A 21,831-nucleotide genomic window follows, 5' to 3' on the forward strand; every position below is an offset into this window, starting at 1 on the left:
GCCTTCAAACCAGAAATTTTATCCAGATGAATGTTGTTATCTAGGATAGAGTTTCTGCAGAGCGGCAGGAATTCATCAGAAATTGTCTTCTGAGTTGTAGGCCCCCCCCTTCCCTCTCCGTTGCTGAGTCTTTTACAAAATGGCAATTTTGTCATTTGCTCCTGATTCACAACAATTTGAATAAAGAAAAACAATTTTAAGCTTAATCTTCTTTATGGATGTCCTTCATCAGTAAAATGCCATAAGAACATGTTAAAAACACCATGATGGGGTTTTTTTCTTCCCCCAGAGAGCGCTGCCACAACAGGGGGCAACCCCAACAACCCTTTTGGAGTGCGGCTGAGGAAGACGTCAACTCTTCTTCGCTTTAACTCTGAGGAGGAAGAAGAGGTGAAAAACCACTGTTTAGTTTTCCAACAAAAAACAAATTAAGAATTTAGATTTTTTTTTTTTTAGGTTAAAGAGAAAAACTTGCGTTTTAGAACCTGATGTGTGATTTTTGGCTTATTGGTTTATTACTAGAAATTGAAAAAGAGAAAAAATCCGACCAATTTATTTATTTATAAATTCATAGGGAAGTAAAGAAAATAAAGGATAATGCCATCTTCGTATCATTATAATGACTCATTCTTCATTTTCAGGACACACGTGACACATTGAATCCATCAGAGAAAGTGGTTTTCAAAAAAGGTTTACTCACAGCTTTAAGTCACTCTATCTGAAACATTTCTTTGTCATTTAGGCTCCGGTTGAGTCTGTAAATCCTCCAACAAGCTGTAAGGCTGAGTCGCCTCAGGTCTGCAGTAAACCCTCCGCATCTCAGCCGGTCTGCAACAAGCCCGCCCTCCCTAAGAAACCGGAACTCCAAGCGGAGGCCGGAGGGAAGCTGAAACGCTTCTCAGGTGTGAACTCGGAATCGCGGATCTGCTATACGTTCAGGTAAAACCACCAGAAGGTCTCTGATTGTTTTGGTCTGATTTCAGGGATTTCAGATCCGCCTCGAGCAGATCCTCCCAGCTGGATTTCTGTGGCCAAACACAAGCAGAAGCTCTACAGAGAAAACTCGCTGGATGAGATAACCCTCAAGAAGGTAATGGGGATTTTCAAAATGTGTGTAAATTCCAGGTTTGGCTTTGAAATTCAGCATAACTCTTAAGATATTAGGATCCAGAAATTTTTTTTTTTTGAGAAAAACGTTTGGTCTTTTTGTGTTTGACCCATGGAGCGCCGAATGCAAAAATTCACCTCATTGGAATTATGTGACAAATACCACATTTAGACATTTCATTCCAAATATTATACATTTGCGTCATATTTTGTCAGTATTTATCACAAATAAAAACATTATCTGTGACTTGAAAGCATGCACTTTTATATGCTAAATATGCTTTAAATAATAAAGATTAATTGTAAATGTAAAGTATAAGTGTGAAATGTGAAGCTACATGTAATTAATAAATGTAAGAGTTAAGTCTAAACTTTACATTTGACACCTACATTTTACATTTACAATTAATCTTTAATATTTAGAATTATATTTAGCATATATAAAAGTGCATGCTTTCAAATCACAAATGTTTTTATTTGTGATAAAAAATGGAAAAAATATTATGAATAAAGGTCTAAACTTGTAATTAAGTCTTAAATGTTTTCGCTAAATGTTAAATGTAAATTTTAAATCTAAATATAAACCTAAATGTGAATTCTAAATGTTGAATTTGAATGATCTGGAAACATGCAAATGTAACCACGCCCCTCACTCCAGTCCAAGCCATGGAGGAAAGTTTAGCTTTCAAATCACAGATGATTTTTTATTAGTGATAAATGCTGACAAAATGTGACATAAAGGCTGAAAATTTGAAAAAAAATTATTTCCATGCCTTGAAGGAGCTGTGGTCACATATGTGCTTGATAGTTTAACCCCGACCCCAACGTTTTTGGTATGAACTGACCAAATTATGGAACTCATGGTCTACCAGCCTCAAGGCACTGAATATTGTAACAAATGTAGAAAAGGACTATAACATTTTTATTTGATGAAAATGGAAGTTTAAACAGCCAGAAACTCGTGTGGACCTGCAGCTTTCTGCTGGTCGCTGTGTGAGTATTGGATGATTGAGGAGCTGGTCAGGAAAGGCAAATTCCAGAAGAAGATGCTGGAAAAATAGAAATGTATGAGAAAGAGAGACGCTGTGACGTTTGAATTTGTTAGTGTTTCTAAAAGGAAAAGTCCATTTAAACGCTTTTAAAAAAACCAAAAAAACAAAGATAATCTTAAAGGAACAAACATACATTATGTATAGTGCGGCTTTTGTTGCATCTAGAGTTTAAGGACTTCACCGCCTCAGAAGCTTCCGGCATCAGGACCACATGTATCCCGTTTCAGTCTGGAGCAGTCTTCCTGATGATGTTGGACACATTTCTACTGATTATTATTATTTTTTTTTTTTGTGTGTAAAGTGCTTTAGATTACTTTTTGCATGTACGTTTTGCAGAAACCCTGTCATGTTTTCATGGAGGATCTCACTCCTGTACCTTTGAACGTTTTTGTCAGGAGGAACAAGAGAAAAAGCCTTCACTGCCAAACAAGGAGCCCAGAACCAAGGCAGCAGAATCCAGCAGCCATGGTCAGAGCTTGAGCAAGCACACATGCACAGGCGCACATTAGTGGTGCAGGCACTCACCTTTTAGATCTACAAACTACACGTTTGAAATCAGAAAAACTTTGAGTTTAATTGGCTGAAGTTTGGGTCTCTTGTTTAGGTATTTCAGTTTTAGAAAAACAAATTTCCTCCAATTCACTCCAAGTCCATCAACATCTGTTGCATGTAAAGATGTTTTTTGTTTAAACAATGCTGCCCCCAACTGTTCTAGATGTGCTACTGCAGCACCACTGAAGAAGTATGTGGAAATGAGAACAAAGTCTGTACTTCACTGATCCCAGATCAGGGTTTATGCAGGACCTTTGTGGATGTAATGTCTAATATGTTTAATATTTGGCAGATGATTTATTTTTAAGATTGATGTTCTGGGGAAAACTCAAGCTAAAGCTTGAAAATTCCCATTTTACTGTGATTTACCTTTATTTATTTCTTCAATTTTCTTTTAACCATATTATTTTTTGTTACAAATCCTAATTGTTATGCAAAAAATAATGGTTTCACAGATTAATCATTATGCCTAAATGTAAGTTAATTCTGAATTGGTGCAGCGCCACCTTAAAAAAAGTGTGTAAAAGATGTAGTTTGTGTAGTTTTGCATCATTTTCAGTCACAAGTTTTCTCTGTGTCTTTTGCTGATTCTAAAGCATTTTGTTTTTCTCTTCAGTGGTTAAGCCGGAGGCCGTCAAGCCACCCGTGTCTCCAGAAAAAGACCCCAAGAGGGCGCTCTCCCCTCAAACTTCTGCAGCTTCTCAGCCTTTCAAATCCCAGCTGCTCCCCTGCCCCGTTGCTCCGAAGCCACAAGTGCCCCCTCCCGTGGCAAAGCATCCCAGTCCACCCCAAAAATCCCTGCCGCCCCCCACTCCAGTCCCCGTTCACCCAAAACCTCCCAGTATACCCCCCTCAAAGCCCACCTCCACTCCCCAAACTACTCCAGTCCCATCCCCTGCCTTTGCATCAAGAACCACTCCTGAAAAGTCTCCGTCCAGATCGGCTGGACCCCCCGGACCACGGGGTCTAACTACCCCGGCTCTGCCGCAGGATGAGCCCCCCTGGATGGCGTTGGCAAAGAAGAAAGCCAAAGCCTGGAGTGAAATGCCGCAGATCGTCCAGTGACTGGCCATTTACCGCCTCGCTGGGTCTGACGGACCGCATAGACCACAATGCATTGCACATTCCTCCTAACTATAGGGGACTACTCTGATGTTCACATGTAATCAGTTTAACGTCTCTGCTCTCATCCTGTCCAAGAGTCGCCTTTTCTGAGCGTTCAACACAACTTTCCTTTTCTTAGATTGTCAACGGTGCCTCAACATGTCGACTCACAACAATAAAACACACATTTTAATGGAACTAACTGAGTTCGCATGACCGAAAGAATCCAGTCAGAAAAAGGGAACACAGATTATTTTATGAAATAACTTTATTGAAAAAGTACTAAGGAGCAAACAGGCAGAGTAAAATATTATCAATATTTTTGTTTTGTGTTGGGAATGAATGGACGCGTGTGTCTCTCTGCCTGGGAGTGCTTTTATTTTATCGCAGTGATCTCACAACCGTTTCAGCCATTTCCTCTCAAGAAAATTTACAAATTATTATCCTTTTTGTCCATAAGTTTCTGTAAAATATATTTTTGATGTTCTTTATTAATATTTTTGCCATCTTTTTGCTGTTCTGAATACAGAACTCCCATGTTTTGTTCTCGCTTTTTGCAGACATTTAGAATTGGACTGTTATCAGTAGCGTAAACTCACTTCCTGGTTTTTGTTTTCTCGATGCAAAAGAACCCGTTAAGGAAAAGTCATGATTGTTCTGTATCATTTAAACGTGTCTTTAAAGTAACTAAACATGTTACACTTTTTATTTTGTATTGACTTTTGAGAATCTCTCTTGTACATAAAATGTACAGTAAACAACAAATGAAATAACAATTTTCCTTGTTTTTAAGTCTTTCTTGAAACAAATTTCTTCAGACAGGGTTTAGAGTTCTCATTGACAGACAACATTTTTTTTTAGTCTTTTTTATGTATTTATTACAGTTTTTATTTGCAGGCATTTCTTACATCTCTCGTTATATCCCGAATCGGTGAGTTGCATACGCTCTGTAAAAGGCATCTTAAAGAAAATAATTTGTACCTGCTTGGAGTTTCTTCTTAATGTGCACGTGTGCATAAACAGCTAAAAAGGCTGCGTGATTCATTGTTTTGGTGAACAGGAAGCTGCAACAGCAGGACTGCTGCTGAACTTCTCCAGATGTCTTTTCTGGGTGAGTTGGGTAACAGCCAAGGGTAACAACACTGCTGCCCTACTTTTGAGGCAAACATCACTTTCACATGTGGCTCCAAACCGGATCGGCTAACGGTGTGCAGTGCGTGCACGAGTCCGTGCCAAATATCCATGGCGACGACTGTTTGGTGATGACCTTCTCGTTTTCAGTTATATAACTAACAGACTTGGAGGCAAAACAAAGGTCAGGAGAGTCTCCTTAACGTCACTGAAGGGGTACCAGGAACTTCAGTAAATCATTTAAACTTTGGCACAGACACAACATTTTTAAATTACCAACATTTCTATTGTGCATACATTACAAATTGCATGTTCTTTATTTAAAAAGACAATAAGATGTTGATGATCCGTGTCTTTCAGCTTTTAAAGTTCGCTATTAAATGTTCTGTTGATTAGCAATAATCCAGTTTTTATTTTATTTTATAAAAAGTCAATTACTGACTTTTCAGTCATTTTCCAAATGTATTGTTTTCAGTTTTATAAAATAATATATATTAATATTGTTTGCCAGTGCATAAAAAGTTGCACTAAAAAGATGTAAACTTTCATTAAACAGACTTAATTTTATTTTACATCCACAATTCTTTTTTGTTTTAGGGCTTCAGCTCAAAGTGTGGATGTGTCAAGTAAAATACAGATTTAAATATATATATCATATATTTTACATTTCCTATTGTACATTTTTTTTCTGTATTCAGTTAATAGCATTTCAATAAGGAGATGTCTTTGGAATGCAAATAATAAAGATGTATTGGTTATACAGAAATGTTCAAGTCTATTGATGGTTAGGCTCTGGTGGGATAAGCTCAGACCATAAATGGATAAACCCCAGAGCCATGAAAAAGTCCATGGGGAAGAACGGGGCACCAGAATCTAGATCTATGTCTAGATGAACATAAAAGATTAACCATCCGTGGATTTAAGAGCAGAAACATGATTGGCTGAGAAATGAAGATGGGGGATTCAGCTATTGGTTTAGAGTGAGGGCGTCATTTTTCTTTATTATTTTTGTTTTGTTTCTTTTAGTGAAGGCAAACAGGATGAGCTTACCCAGAACTGAGGTAGACCTTCCTTATTGAAATTGCGCCAAAAACTTCACAGAGAGAAGCCATTTATTTCGAAATTAATAATCAACTATATCTGCATAAACAATTTGAATGAAATTAAGTGAACTTTCTTCATCTCACAGAGAAATTCACTTGTTAAAGAAAAAAAATATAGATAGAACAACAAATCACCAAAGAAACAAACAACTGTAAATAAATAAGTTGGTAAATTTGGGAAAATTGACAAAATATCAGAAAAAAACGTTTCAACATGTTTCATTTACAAGTAGAGGCTCTTGCTGCTACATGTATAATGATTTAACTTTAATAATATGATGATATTCATCATAGCATGTATCCGTAACTTTTCATGTATTCTTGGCACTTTGAATTTAAACTATGACCTGCTGTGGAAATAAAGAAATCATCTAAAAAATTAAATACTTTAAGGATCAAATAAAAATCTGTTGTCTATTGATCCAGTTTCCAAACCTGCTTAATCACCTTTGAGGTCACAGGGTTGCTGGAGCCTATCTCAACTGTTGGGTGAAGGTGGATGCAGTTTGTCACACAGACATATACAAGCACACACCCATGTTCACACCTAATGAACAATCTCATTTTCAGTCAGCAATTGACTTATGAAGTATGTGCCTTAAACGCACAGGGGAAAACACACACACACAACAAAAACCAGCAGGGGTTTAAACCAGAGCCTTCTCACTGTGAAGTCAGAATGCTGACCACCACACCACTGTCATTCAGATCAGTTAAGTTAAGTAAGAAATCCAATCTCAAGGGTGTCTTTGTGGGCTGTACAAAGATTGTTGTGACTGGCTGGGGTCAGAAAGGACAGAGATGGAAAAACATAAAAACACGGGATCATCTGTCATCTGACATTAAGAGAACCATGCAGCGTAAACACGGGAAGTCTCCCCGAAATAAACGGCCTTCATTATGAAAACAAAACCTTTCTACAGAGTAAAGGGCAGCCCGGGAAGAAACCAGATCTACAGTGTTGTGTTTGGCACTCTCTCCTTTACTCTCACACCTTGTTTGTGTAAGATTCCTTATCTGACAGACTGACCTACATTTGCAGCTTATGTAACTCACCTTCCTGTCTGTAGGTCGATCTGCCTGCAGCTGCATGTTCAGGATTTTTTATTCTGAGTGACTGAAAAGTCTTGAAGCATATTGAGATAGTGACTGGTTTGGATCAGAAAGGAAAATTCTGCCAAATTCCAAATGTTGTAGCTCCTGACTGTCTCTCCGCTGGTGCAAATGTATTTTTAAGCTTATTTTTTAATCTAATTGTAATTTAATTAGCTTGTATTCCACCTGTAAAGAATTTGATCTGAGGAAACATAATCAGAATTTTAGCTACACGCTTGAAAGCAGAACACCAACCGTCACACACGCATTTGAGATTATTAAAAGATTAAAAAACTCAAAAGAGATTCTGGTGTTGGCACAAACCTAAATACTAAACCCCTAAACAGTAAAGCCATGTGATGAGTGTTTTTTTTTTATAAACTTGTTTCATTTTGTCATAATAAAAAATCGAGTCTATTTTAATTTTAACGGTGATGTTACTGTAATTAAAAAAAAACTGGATTCTGACTGTTTACTGTTCAGAAACGTAAGATATTTGAAGAACTTCTGATCCAAAGTAAAGTTCTAGAAAAGTTCTTTACAGGAAATAACTTTTAGTTGGAATTTCTGTTCTTTTCTAAGGTACTTAAAAATTTGTTTAGGTCCAAATATCTAAATATCTCTTCGAAAACAGTGTCTTATATAATCATCAGTATGGCTTCGGAGGACACGTTGGTTTTCATAGAGTTTGTAAACAAAATCACATCAAATTTAGACCACAAAAAACCCATAGTTGTTATATTTTTGGACTTGTCAAAGGCTTTTGACACCGTCAACCATGAAATTCTCTTTTCTAAATTAAAAAAATATGAAACACAAAATCCTGTTTTTAAGGTGGGTACAGAATTATTCAGAACAGAGGGGGCAATTTCTTTTTATTAATTTTCAGTGGTCAAAAGGAGGTGAGTTAGTTTGTTGGGTTCCACAAGGATCCATTTTGGGACCTCTTTTATTTTTATTATAGTAATGAGCTCACCAGTGCTTGTGAAAAATATGTTCCTTCCCACGTTTGTAAATGATCCAGATTTCAATTGTCTGAATTATCCAATATTTCTGATTGGTTTTAATTAAACCAACTTTCTCTAAATGTACACATTTGATGGTTTTTAGTAATAAAATGAATGCATTTAACTTTAGTAAATCAATAACTTATTGATGGCTTTTTATTAACCAAGTCATTCAAACAAAGATGTTAGGAGTGACTGTTCAGAAGTTAACTTGGAAAAATCATACTCAGAATATTTGTTAAAAAAAGTTATGAAATCTGTTGGTATTTTAACCCTTGTGCTATCTTAGATGACCTCACCCTTACTTTGACGTGTTCTCCCTACCTTGACAAAGGTGGATAAAGGTGGAAAGATTTCATGTAATCCATGGACAACAGTGAAAATCACAAATCATTGAAGAAAAAAGGTTCAGAGCACTGTCTAGTGGGTCTAGATGACCCAACTCCCAATGTTAAAGTGCCTGGAATAGCACAAGTGTTAAACAAAAATTACTTTTCTATACACACATCTTGCATGATGAAGCTGTACAAAAGTTTAATTTAGCCACACATTATCTACTCTAATATAATTTTGGGCAATACAAGATATTATTATTACACAAAAAAACATTGTTTCTGACGTATCATTAGTTATTCATAGATTGTCTCTATCCTTTATTCAAAAAGTATAAAATATTCACAATATTTTATGTAAATTCTTCTATATTTTTTGTCTTCATGTTTCAGTATCAGTCAATCAGCTGATTTTTTATGTATTCTTCCGATGTTCATGCCTATCCAACAAGACATTGTGATGATTTCCGTCTTCCTTTCTGTAGAACTGCCATCAATCAAAATGCAGTAAAGGGCCAAGGGGCCAAAGCTTTGGAATCATTTAAACTTTACTCTTAAATCTATTTCCTCACTTGAGAAATAAAAACAAACAAATAAAAAAAATTAACCAATACAAATTAAGCTTGCTTTGATAAACCATAAAAAATGAGGTGAAATGTAGTGTTTTCCTTTTGCTTCACATGATTATGTTTTGGGGGTCACACTGTCTCCTGCACAGACATATTTTAACTGTATTTGTCATATTATTTCATTTTATGAATGCAAATACAAAGATGAACTTTAAAAAAAAACCTTATTGGTTTCTGCATATGTATTTCTTGTAACTCTTTAAAATAAAATTTAAATTAATTTAAATTTGAATTGCTTTATGAAAAGGGGCCTAAACTTCATCCAGCGCCATTTTTAAATCTTGCCATTAACTGTATTTCTGTCATTTCATCAAATGAATTGAATGAAACCAAATAAAACATCAAAGGATTCCAGCTAGTATTTTTATTAAACATTTCATTATTTCCTCTCACCAGTTCACTCATTTCTATAACAGGGCAGCAGAATATTTCAAATGAGATGACATTTTCCCATAACTTCCACATCTCACTGGACCTATAATGGTGCTTAAATGATGGCTACTCCCTGGAATTTATAGGCTAACTATTTTCACATTTGTTTTAGTCTTCATAGGTAATAATAAAGAAATTTAGAAGGGAATAAGAATAACACTGATTATAAATAATGCCTATCTAGACACAAACTGAACACAAGTGACAAATTTGTTGTTATAATACACGGTTTTGTATTGTGACACATTCCAAGCATCTGGTTAAGGTGAAAAAAAAAATCCACATTTTCATATGACTAATTTTCCAGCATTGTATGGTTTTGGCCCTTTTACAATAACAATAGCGAATAGTCAAGACATGTGCAGTGAATCATAAACATGAAAACCCTTACAAAAGAGACAAATAAAAAAGAATCCACAGTAAACGCAAAGCGGGACTTTTGCATTTTTAGCTTTTTGCAACAACACAATCATGTGACAGACATCAGCAAGGCCTCAAGGTTTTTATGTCATTTATATGCTTTTATAGCAAATAGACTCATCTGAATTCAACTATATTCCGAATAAACTGCTTCCTATTTAAAACAAAAAAAAAGGGGGGGGGGGGGGCTGTTGAATGCCTTGTGTACAGAAGGCACTGGCCTTTTTCTCACACTCACATGAATGGAGATCATCTGCATGTCTGCTACATTATCACACGGATTTACCATCGTGATCAAAACCTCCTTTAAGTCCTCTGACCACAGCCGGACCAGAGCTTTAAGGTGGAAGTGCAAAAAAAGTTAGAATAAATATGCAATAAATAGCAATTTAAAAAAATCCCTAAATTCATGTGAATGATTCCACTAGTTCCTTTTTTCCCAGAAAGACTGCTGAGGGTGATTTAACTACATGAGGGGCCCAGAAATACAAACAAAACAACATTAAAAATGCAGCACTCATTTAAAACCCTGGAAAGATACCTGCCCTGAACAACAAAAAAAACAAAATAAAAAAAAAAGCAAAAGTTTTATTTCTGAAACCACCAGCAGCTGCTGTATCAGCTTCACACTGAACTGATAACTCAGATGTCTGCAAAAAAAAAGGGGAAGGGTAAAACCTTTGGAAAGTGAGCAGCTTTTCTTTGTGAAATGTAAACAATGTCACTGCATGCATTAATTCAAAAATAAATAAAACACACACACGCACACACAAAAGCATGATTAAAATTAAAGCACAGCAACGTGTAACGCTCCAGTCTGATCTTTGGGATGAAAGAAATGGAAGGAAGCTAGGAAGGCGGAAGACAGAAGTCTGATTATTCCCAGACAGGAAAGGTGTCCATGCAATCTGGAGTTAGCATTTATTTCAATTTAATGGTTTATTTTATCATAAATACAACAAAAGATTCCAATAATTGTCATTGATGGTCACAAATCTGTCTCATTTTACCTTAATATTGAGCCCTGACTTATAATTCAAGTATTTATTATTTGATTAAAGGAAAATATAATCTTTTATTGTTTTGAATTTTTTTTTTCCATTTCTAAACTGTAGGGCCAAATAGGAACAGATGCTGAACAGATGAAACTCAGTGAAAGCATCGCCTCAGAAAATGACTTATTCTATTCTTAGACAAATCTGTGAATGATGATGGCAGAAAAAATGAGATAAGCCTCCAGCTTTGTGCGTCATGAAGAGAAAACGGTGCACAGAAAGTCTCCCAGAGCTAAAATATTTCTATTATTGCTGTTTCAGGTTGGCAGCTGATATGTAGACAAAGTCCATGCTACCACTACGAGGAGAAAAAGTCTCTGTGCATCAAAGGGAAGAACGGGGCGGTTGCTGCTTTGTGAAGGATGAGCGTGGCGCTTTCACCGGTGCTTGTTCTGCGCCATAAAGAGCAGGACTTTGCGGATGCCGCTGAGACGATCTTTCAGAGAAGTGAGGGCAAGAAAGGGCAGCTGGGCCCGACCCTCCAAAGGCAGAACAGCCAACAACCACCAACACCACGAGGGACCGTTGGGATTTGCCTGTGAAGACACAGAGATGCTGTCAGCGGCTTTTGCTTCATCTCAGAAATCACAAAAATCTGGTAGAACAGAATCAGATTAAATGAAAATGGTGTTTTTGGTGTTTCTAACATGTTCTTTTTTCTCAAGATGGAGGACATTTATAAAAAAAAAAAAAAAAAAAGCTCAGAATTGCATTTCAGAGTATTTCTTTATTCAAATTGTTGTGAATCAGGAGGAGTAGACAAATAACTGTATTAAGAAAAATAACTTTAAAGCCGCTGAAAAATAAGTTTGTGTGTATTTGATGACTTGATAAAACTCTTCTCTGGTTTTTCACCATCAAGCTTTGAGACATTTGGGCTTCATGGGGAGAAATAACAGGCTTATTATTAATATAGAAGCCAAAAACGACAAATTTGGAAGCCTGTTTAAAAATTAAAAGTTAATGGAGCCGGAAACAGTTCACCAGTTGTCCACTAGAGGGCTGTGCAAAAGCCAGTCCTCTTCTGATTCTAACACTACATGGTCAAACTTTAAAACAACAGAAAAAACAACAAAAACAAGCACACATCCAGGTTGCTTAAAAATATGAGGAGGGGTACCTGAAGTTCAGAGTCTTTCTCAGGCATGGGTCCAAAATGTCCTTCGATTCGTTCCTTCTGTTCCACTTTTAGAGAGTTAACCCAAACCAGGGCCAGCTCATACACCACATCATTGAGCGACTGTAGTTCACGCTTTTCTACGCCCTCAACCTGCACACAAACACACACACACACTTGAGCGATAAATAAAATCCCCTGCCGATTTTCCCTTCTTCCTCCAAGTCGTTCTTCTTCGTACCTTCACATCCTCCAGGTATTCGATATCAGCCGTGTTGTATCCATCCCTCTCGCTGTGCTGAATGACTTTAAACCTCCGCCTGCCAATTGTGTCAACCACCGAACGGCCATCCGAGAAAAACTTGACGTCTCGAATCTCCAACAGACAACCGTAGTCGGCAAACCTGCAGGCAAAGAGAGGGCGGGTCAGGCTTGCTGTGCCAATCAAACCCTTGAGGTCCCTGCTGCTGCCGTGGCACTGACCCTTTGAGGTCGTCTCCTAGACACATGCCGAAACAGTTCGTTCCCGTCTCCATACACCGTCGGATCATCAGTCGGTAGCAGGGTTCGAAGATATGAAGAGGGCACGGAACAGTCGGGAAGGCCATGGTGCACACAAAGATAGGCACATTCTTGTTAAGACTGCAAAGAAACAAGAAAAAGAGACCAAATAAGAGAGAAGTCTTAAACAAACTGCACTTTTACAGCACTTTGGTTCATTTACATCTGACATGTCCAATGTCCGTACCGCAGGCTCCTATCATATAATCAAAAATATACGTCCGCTTTCAAAATTTGTTCGATTTTCTGACATGATAATAGCAATCCTGTGGCTACTTGATCTTCAGAGCCTTAAGAGATAAACAAGAAGAACGGAAATTATTTGTTTCTTGTTTAAAACCCACAGCGGATTGTACTTCTGAATAAGATACATATTTGTGCTATTTTCCTGCTCCCTGGATTTAAATTTAGAGTATTTCATAATGTGTAACCTTTAATATGAACCCAGAGTTAATGTTGACAAAAGCTTTTATTTTTCCCCAGACAGACATTTTCTTTATTTTCTTTCTGGTTTTCAAATATAAAATTCACAGCAATTTTGGTTAAAAAAAGGCATTTGTTTTATATAAAAGAAATGAAAGTATCTGATCACAATAAAATTAATATTAAATAGTTCATGGGCATTCAGTTTTAGTGGTTAGTAGGCCTGCACAATAAATCGCAAATGTATCGTTATCACAATATCAAGCTGTGCAATTGTCATCGCACTATTGATCAATAATATCGCATATGGAAAGTTTTCCTCACATGGTGCAGCCCTAGACGTCAGCCAATCATCCTCCTCACCGTGACATACTAATAAGACGTCATTAGTGTTCTGTTTTTATAAATAGGTCTCAATGAGCAAATGTAACATGTGATATATGCATGTTTTAAAGTAAAATAAAAGAATTTAAATTTAAAATAAATAAGCTAAATAGGAGTGACAGGGGGAAAACTTACTTGGAGAGCTCAGCCATCTCCTCCAGGTGGATTTTCTGCCTTTCTATGAACGCGGACGGAAGATACTTGGATATCAAGTTCTCCATTAACACCGTCTTACAGTACTGCCTCTGGACCAAGTACTGCAGAGAGATGGAGATGAGAAACAATAAAATAAAAGTCCAACCAGGAAGGGGCGTTCTCCCTCTGTGTGGACTTAAGCCAGTACCTCGCTCAGCTCCTCCTTGCAGAGTGGACACTTTGGGTTGTGGTCGAGACATCTCTCCAGACACTGAAGACAGAAAGTGTGACCGCACGGCGTCGTCACCGGCTCGTAGAACAGTCTGGATGGGAAAGGCACCACATGCTGTTAAATATTTAGGTGAAAGGTTTGCTCACTTGGTGAGTTCTTCCTTAAATCTCACCTCATACACAGAGAACATTCCAGATCTGTGGGGTCCAGGACGTCCACTGATAAAGAAATAGACCCCTCTGCTGGCTCTAAATAGAGATTGTCAGACAGTTAATAACACAAAACTTTGTTTTAATTTGACAAATTCTCATTGGTTGCGTGCTCACCAGGCTTGGATTTCTTCTGGTCGTCGGCTTCCTCCTGCCGTTCTTCCGCCTCTTCTGAGCCTCTTCGTTTCCGTTTCAGGAGGCGGCAGCGGTCCACCCTCCAGGTCTGAGGCTGCCGGACAACCTCCTCTGAACCTTCCAGACCCGGGAGGCCGCAGGAAAAACTGGATTCTGAAGACAGCGCGGCAGGAATGCCGGTCTGGAGACAAACATCATGAAGGGTTCATGAAGAAGTGGCAAAAAGAAAAAGAGCATGAACTGATTCCATCATTCAGAGGTTGCAGCTTTACCTGGAAGGGAGTGGTGATGCAGCTTTTGATGTGCGCTCTGCAAGACAGCGAGTTGGAATAATCCGAGATGCGCTCAGAGACCTGATCCGTGACTGGAGACAGGAAATTACTCAGGAGCTGGAAAGAGCCAAAAAAAAACGTGTTAATGGTGATGGAAAATTACAATTCCTTTGTTTCAAGACCCACTCCAATCATCTTTTGATCTAATTTACAATTTCCCAGAGGTCTTATAATTCGGCCGTTTGTGGCCAAAATCTGCACAGCGGTAATAGCAGATATTCACCTCTGAGTTGGGGATTGGCACTAAACAACCCCGCCCCCTCTTCCCCTCCCCATTGCGGAGCCGAGCATGGCGCAGGAGTATTTTTTACATCACAACAGCATTTTTTCATCTGCTCCTGATTCACAATGATCCGAATATAGCAATACTCATAAGTACAATTTTAGTTTTCTTAATACATGTCCAAAAGAACCTGTCAAAAGCCCGGTTTTTCATTAGGGTGGGTCTTTAAAACAGAGACAAGCTAGATTAAGACAAGATTCTGAGACTGTGCTGTTTACCTTAAGAGCTTCGGTCTTGGCCAGTTTGCAGTCCGGCTCGATGGACAAACTGACCAGGTATTCTCTCAGAGCCTCATCTGTCCTGCCCAGAGACACTAAGGCCTGAGCCTTACGAACATGACCCTGGAAAAAGACAAACAAAGATAAACTTATTTTACCTCCAATCTAATAAATAAGAGCCTGCATGTGAGCTGTTTGACTTGTCTTACCCTGGACCAGTGGGGCCTCAGCCTGCAGGCCGTCTCAGCGTCTCTCAGGGCTTTTTCAAAGTTTTTCAGACTGGAGTGGATCTGCGATCGGTTGCTGAAGAGTATGTGGTCTGTGGGCGCTGAGAAGGAGAAGAACTTGAAATATGACTGGTTCTAGATTTATCAGTCTAGAAAAAAGTGTATTCATCCAAGATTTTATTTATTTTTTTCCATTGCAACTAAATAATAAACAATATTTGCAATAGCATTTGATTTCTTTTAAGATAATAATAAATAATGACACATGAGTGAATGCAGCCATAACCATAAAAACATATCTACAGTTTTATGGGGGAAAAATGTTTGTTATAATAATAATCTATTTGTCTTCTATCATCAAAAATGAAAAAAAGATGATAATATAATGTCTAAGGTTATAACAGCTGAGATAATGAACATTACAAAATCTGTTATGCAAAATTTTTGCCTTACAAAACTATCAAGGTCACCCAGATTTTTGGTTTCATAACTGTACAGGCGAATGCAAATGTCTCGGTTATGGAGGAGCAGAGTGTTTCCTTCCACCGCTCCTGCTCGGCGGTCACTCGTCTCCTCAAACCAGAGGGGAGGTCTTAGTATTTTCACGGAGAGGAACGGATGGCTGAGGTTTTATGGCGTTGCACGTGAATCCGCTCAATCGACTGCAGCTAATTATACATGTGAGGTGGTGCTGGTGAGCCTCATGCTGGTCTGCAGCATGCCTCAACACAAACCCCAGCCTGTTCCTCCTCACCCAGACCCTGGTCTGAAACAAGAGACGAGGGCAGGGGCGCCTTTCTGAGAAACATAAACAAATATGTTTCTGATATTAGCTTGTTGTTATATCTAAAGGTTCAGGCAGATTTTAGAGGCATTGAAGGCTCCTGCCCTGAATACCCCAACCTTCTGTGTCTCTTTGGTCCCTGGTTGCCGTGTTTTAACCTAAATAGCAGAAATGACAGCGGAGGTCGCATCCCAGTTCCTGCTTTGTGAAACACCTCTTTGAAGGGGTCAACTTCCCGCGAACGACCAAGTTAAATCGAGCAGCTCCATAAAGAGGCTGAGCTGCCGCAGCACAGCGCTGGAAAAGCAGGTCAGGCCAGGAATTCCAGCACAAACGGCCTCCTCCTCCTGCACTGAAGGACTCGACCTCCCCATCATCATCAGACGTCTTACATTCATTAATCAATTAAAAAAAGGTTTCTGAACCTCCAAAAGTAAAACAGAGGTTTACTTCCCTCTTAAGATGTATAGACATATATGGATTGTAGTCCTATGAATGGTACTTTTTGCTCATTAATTTACTGGTTCCATAAAATATAAAAATAAAAAAAAATTTTTGTTTGGTCACATTCTTCACCATAGATCTGGTGTTCTTTTCAACTATTTAATTCCATTTATCGTACTTCAGTATTTAGTTACTATTGTTCATTTTAACTAGAGTTAAATGTTTTTTAATAACCCTACTTTCTTACTCTTACCTCTTAAACTTCCAGAGAAATCAGCTCTACCCTATGGTCAGACAGGTCTTTCAGCACAGTTGAGTCTAAAATATTTACCAGTAAAAACATTTTACGCCAGTAAAGTAACTTTTCACTGTAAATTAAACAACAGATAATTAGTTTTTATGTCTTCATGGTAAGGTTATCTTGCGCTTTTAGCATCTAATCTGTCAATTAAGTTAAGCACCATGAAAAATTGTTTTATTTCAAGCTCTGAAACTAATTTTTAGCAATTATTTTAAAATAAATAAGCATGTTTTTGCAGAATATGATACCATTTTTTAATTGAAGATTTAAATTGATTAGAAAGCAAATTATTCTTGACATTGTTTCCCATCTTTAGGGGTTTTCTCAATCCCTGATTCAGTTGATCAACAGAATGAGGTGTTCTCCCTTAAAAGCCTTCTTCCTATTAGCTCATAAACCAAACACAGTGCTGGTCTTTTTGGGCGTAAACTAATTTTACATTTTTATGTTATTGGTACTTTTTTCCATTTTATTTGGTTCAGTTAAAGCAATTAAAACAGCTGAAATGGGTCAACATGGGTAAAATCATTTTGAATGCTTGTAGTGGACAAAATGATGAGTTTACTTAAAGCAATGTAAAAAATAAGAGAAAAAAAAGATCATAGAAATATATGATTCAATTTGAGGTATTAATTAATACATTAAATAGAAAATAAATAACAGAAAGGTCTGCTACCTATAATTGCTCTTAATCACACTGTATTCATTTAATATGATTGTCAAATATGTAATTTAATAACGTTTGAGCATTTTAAATGGAACGGGAAGAAGTCAATTTACAAAATCCCACCCCATATTTTGTTTCACTGATATTATTTACACTTATACTGAACTTATATAACATATGGGTCATTTTATAATTAGGGGTACATTTCATGTCAAACAAAAATATCAGTTGACCTTATAGATAAGTACACTATATGTTTCCATAGTATACACCCTGAATGTGCTAAATGGATTGATTACAAGCTCAAATATTTATCAAAATGAATATTTGATTTGTTATATCATCAACGTGTTATGGACAAATGTTGTGTAATGCTAAGGATATATAAACACACTATCCATTTGATTTAAAACCGTTTGAGTCCATTAACGAGATGTTTTGAGTTTAATCTGTCCAACTGACCTGAAAAATATGACTTTTGAGCTTTACATTCATGGGATAATGTCTCAGAGGATGAAACTTTTTTCCCACATTAGTCCACATTACACTGAATGTTTGGAGTTATTCGCCTTTTTTTTTTTTTACATTTTATTCAACATATAAGAGATTTATGGCACAAAAACCACTTGTAACAAACAAAGTTGACAGGACAGAAGACCAGAGGGAATCATTAAAAATAAAAAATGTATTTCTTAACCGATTAATTCAGTTGAACTGATATAAATATAGCATCTATTTATTATTATTATTATTTTACTTGCATTTCTCAGTTTACAGGTGTAAAGCTGTTCTTGCCCCTACCGGTGGAGGCGTCCGGTGTGTATGTGCCGCCGTCCGGCCTCTGGCGCCGCCGGGGTCGTTCTCCTGAACGCCGGTAACACCCGTGACCCACATTCGTGCTGTGTAGTTTAACCGTTACACAATAGAGGCGGGATACGTGCTTACGCAATGGTTGGTCTCGTACTAGCCCAGCCTACATAACCGCGTTATCCAACACACATGATGGTGACGGGGCTCGGATGCCTGGAAAGAGGCCGCGAGCCGCTGTTCCCTCCCCTCCCCACCGCCTCCGCCCTCCGGGCTGCAGTTCATGACCCACTTACGGGGCTGGATGTGCTGCCGCAGCCGAAAACCAAACCAAACCAAAGCCAGTTCATCACCAGACGAGTTTGTCACGTTTTAGTTTTAAATAATAATTTTAAAAAACTTTATTTATAAAGTATAAGTTTAGAAGTTTACCGAGCAGTACGGCTTGGTTGTACTTGTCCAGCGCCGCTTCCATCCTCCGCTCGGCGTACAGCCCGTTCCCCTCCCGCCTCAGCCGGCCGGCCCGCTGCAGCTCCGGGAACCACTTGCTGAGCAGGTTGCAGAGGACCACGTTGACCCGGTAGCTCTGGACGTCCGCCACCCTGGAGCTGGCCTTGCACTCCTTACACACCACCGGCCGCTCCTTCTCCTTCTTCTCCCGCTCCAGGCATTTTCTGCAAAAGCAGTGTCCGCACGGCAGCGTGACGGGCTCGAACAGGAAGCCAAGGCACATCCCGCAGGAGATGAGCCCGCGCCCGGACTCGCCTACAGCCCGGGCCGCCTCCTGCTCGGCGGTCCGGCGGTCTTGTGTCCGGATGTTGCGGATGAGGTAGTCCATCAGGTTAGCCAGGTGAGCCGGTCGGAGTTTTTCAATCTCCGAGGCTTGTCGGTAGACCTCGAACGCGTCAGAGATTTTATCCCCGAAAGCGAGCGCGTCCGCCCGCTTCACCATCAGCTCCAGCCGGCTCTCCGCTTCTCCGAGACACGCCAGCTGACACTCGTAAATTTCCGCCGCCAGGTCGAAGTTTTTCGCCCGGAAAGCCTGAGCTGCGAGGTGCAGCATACTCTCCCGCTCTGAGCCCATAGATAGGCAGCTTTACTGGATGAAGTCTGGTCTCCGGTCCGAGTCCAGCATGACTGACCTGAAGCGCTGCTCTGCTCCGCCTGTGAAGAACACAGAGCTCCTATGGGCTTCTCAATGGACCGAGACGCGAGAAGAAAAAAAAAGCTTATGTAAAATTGGGTCATGTGACCTCAGGCGAGCGCTCTGATTGGCTAAAAGTTTGAAAAAATGGTTACAAAACAATCCCACATGTAATAGTGTCGGTGACGGGCCAAGGGGCAGGACTCTGGTGCCCGACTGACCTGCATGCGGGATTCCGATAAACAATGACGGGACAGAGCTGCATGCAGGCTTGCAGCCCCGCACTTCACCTGCCAGGGGGTCAAATTATATAAATTAGTTTCCTAAGAAATATGTCAGGTATATAATATGAATTATTCAATCACTGTGTGTGGTGTGACCTACAAAAATATAAATGTGACCTATCCAGTCATTTTAACGTTAAAACCTATAGATATAACCTATACGTTTTTGTTACGATATTGCTGCAAGAACACAACATATTATTTTTATTTTTTCAGGTAGGTTTTACTCCTTTAATTTTTAAAAGTGTTTTTTTAAGAGGCCACTCAATGCTGATCTATGAATCGAATAGTTTAGAGGAACAAATGTTTAGAGCAGTGGGCAAAACATTAAATAACTAAAATAAATAATTTCCTTTCTATTAAGCTTGTCAAAACTTGATCAAGATATAAAAAACGATAAATCCAATTACCTTACAAATACATACAAAAAACTCTTTATAAAACAACAATAATTAATAAAATAAAGGCAAAAAAATAAGGATAGAGGATGAGTAATATTCCAGAATTACAAAAAGCCTTTTTAATAGTTTGTCTTTACACGTACGTGCATATGAATTAAGACATAAATACAAATAAGAAAGTTGAGCACAATTAATAAAAAATCAACTTAAAATGGTAAAATTGTTGCACAAATAATTTAACATTAAAAAACAAACAAACACCTAATTCAAGTGGAAAGCCATCTGTAAATGATTCAAATTGAGAGAATAAAGACCATATCCAATAAAAATGTGCGATCTTGCGGCATTTTTCTGCTCACATGTGCATTTCTGATTAATTCTTTATTCAAGTTGCTGTGAATCAGGAGCAGATGAATGCAGTTTGAAAAAGATAGTAGTGTGATGTCACAAATACAACGGGCAAGCCACAAGCTCCCTTCTCTGCTTCATTCTGATGCATCCACTTGCAGACAAATAGTTCCGCGTACGTCTTTGTTTCCCTCGTCTCAGCCGGAAAGCAGATGAAAACTGTACGGCTGGATAACTCGGATATTTGCCGCCATTTTTGCTGCACCGCTAATGCAAGGTTGGGGGTGTGAGGGGCTGTAAGCTGGCGGAAGAGCATGTAAACGGATACCTCTCAGCAGCAGGGAAGGGGGTGAGGTTGCTCCACGCCAGCAGTCCCACCCACAACACAGAATCAAATTTCGCATTAACTACTACCGCTATGCAGTAACTATGTGCTATAGAAATCAACATTTTGTTGTTGTTGTTTTTTTTTTAGTTAAAAACGTCATTATCATCATCAAAAGACCACTGGGAGTGCTCTTAAAATAGATCAAAGGATGATCAAAGTGGGACTTGAAGTGATGAAATAAAGGAAAGGCTGGTTTCTTATAAGAACAGCTTTTTTGCTCCTGATCGTAAATGTGTTTAACAATATGATAATATGCCATTATACTATTTTAGACATCTCCTCTTGTTTAGGGGAAATACACAGAGTTGAGTAAACTTTTAGGACAGCTCATTTGTTGAGGCTAGGAAATTGGTGTTCTCATGTGCAATGAGACAACCGTAAAATATGAGGGTCATCCAAGGCAGAATCAACAATGCTGTGCTTATGTGGTGGAAAACCTGCAGGAAACCTAAAGCCACTCAGCTCTGACACAGATTTTACATCAGAACTGAGGGGCGTAGGTGCAAAGATCATTTCCCGGTGTGTCAGACGGCACAATAAAAGCAGGAAGCATTGCAAAACACTGAGTTATCAAAGCACGACACCGTCACAGAGTAAAGCTGGTTTTATAACAGCTTGAATAACCAGTCGAGGAAAATGAAAGGTGAGCAGAAACCTTAATTTGTGACTACTTTAATATTTTCAGAAATAATTAAGGCTACACCTACTTGATTTGATCAAAATGTTGACTTTCAGGTGAGCAAACGGACTGCTTAGACCTCTTTTCCTTCCTTTACATGAAGGTAACTCACACCGTAAACATGATCTCTGGCCAACCTGGCATTCAAAGCTCATCGCTACCATTTCAAGTAGGATGAAGACAAGTTATGTAAAGGTGATGGGATTGCCCCTGAACTGGGTCTAACACGGTACCTTTGACCCGGCCTGAAACTGCAGACTCCAAATAAAAGCTGCTCACTCGGGCCAGTCTGAGTGTGTGAGGATTACA

At 38.6% G+C, this 21,831-nt stretch overlaps 2 protein-coding genes across 9 annotated transcripts in view; one reads left to right on the forward strand and one right to left on the reverse strand.

Moving 5' to 3' along the window:
- zgc:66433 (uncharacterized) overlaps positions 1-4,591 on the forward strand; it is a 51,051-nt gene extending 46,460 nt beyond the window's left edge. For all 8 annotated transcript variants that reach the window (XM_011480477.4, XM_011480483.4, XM_011480478.4 and 5 more), the window contains 5 exons: positions 290-390; positions 743-902; positions 984-1,090; positions 2,555-2,627; positions 3,328-4,591. In XM_011480477.4, coding sequence (XP_011478779.2) covers positions 290-390; positions 743-902; positions 984-1,090; positions 2,555-2,627; positions 3,328-3,776 — 890 coding nt within the window. In that variant the 3' untranslated portion in view covers positions 3,777-4,591. The remainder of the gene's footprint in view (positions 1-289; positions 391-742; positions 903-983; positions 1,091-2,554; positions 2,628-3,327) is intronic.
- A 4,870-nt stretch (positions 4,592-9,461) lies between these two features.
- LOC101157548 (LON peptidase N-terminal domain and RING finger protein 3) lies at positions 9,462-19,487 on the reverse strand. Its single transcript, XM_023959350.2, has 12 exons — positions 18,711-19,487; positions 15,258-15,376; positions 15,049-15,171; positions 14,488-14,604; positions 14,198-14,396; positions 14,044-14,119; positions 13,848-13,962; positions 13,640-13,761; positions 12,620-12,778; positions 12,378-12,540; positions 12,140-12,289; positions 9,462-11,555 (listed from the first exon to the last, which is right to left on the reverse strand). The coding sequence occupies exons 1-12, from the start codon at positions 19,360-19,362 to the stop codon at positions 11,397-11,399; spliced, it is 2,154 nt and encodes a 717-aa protein (XP_023815118.1). The 5' UTR covers positions 19,363-19,487; the 3' UTR covers positions 9,462-11,396.
- Between the last annotated feature and the right edge of the window lie 2,344 nt (positions 19,488-21,831).

Source organism: Oryzias latipes, chromosome 10, assembly GCF_053564925.1.
Source record: "Oryzias latipes strain Hd-rR chromosome 10, Olatipes_Hd-rR_3.1".
NCBI lineage: Eukaryota > Metazoa > Chordata > Actinopteri > Beloniformes > Adrianichthyidae > Oryzias > Oryzias latipes.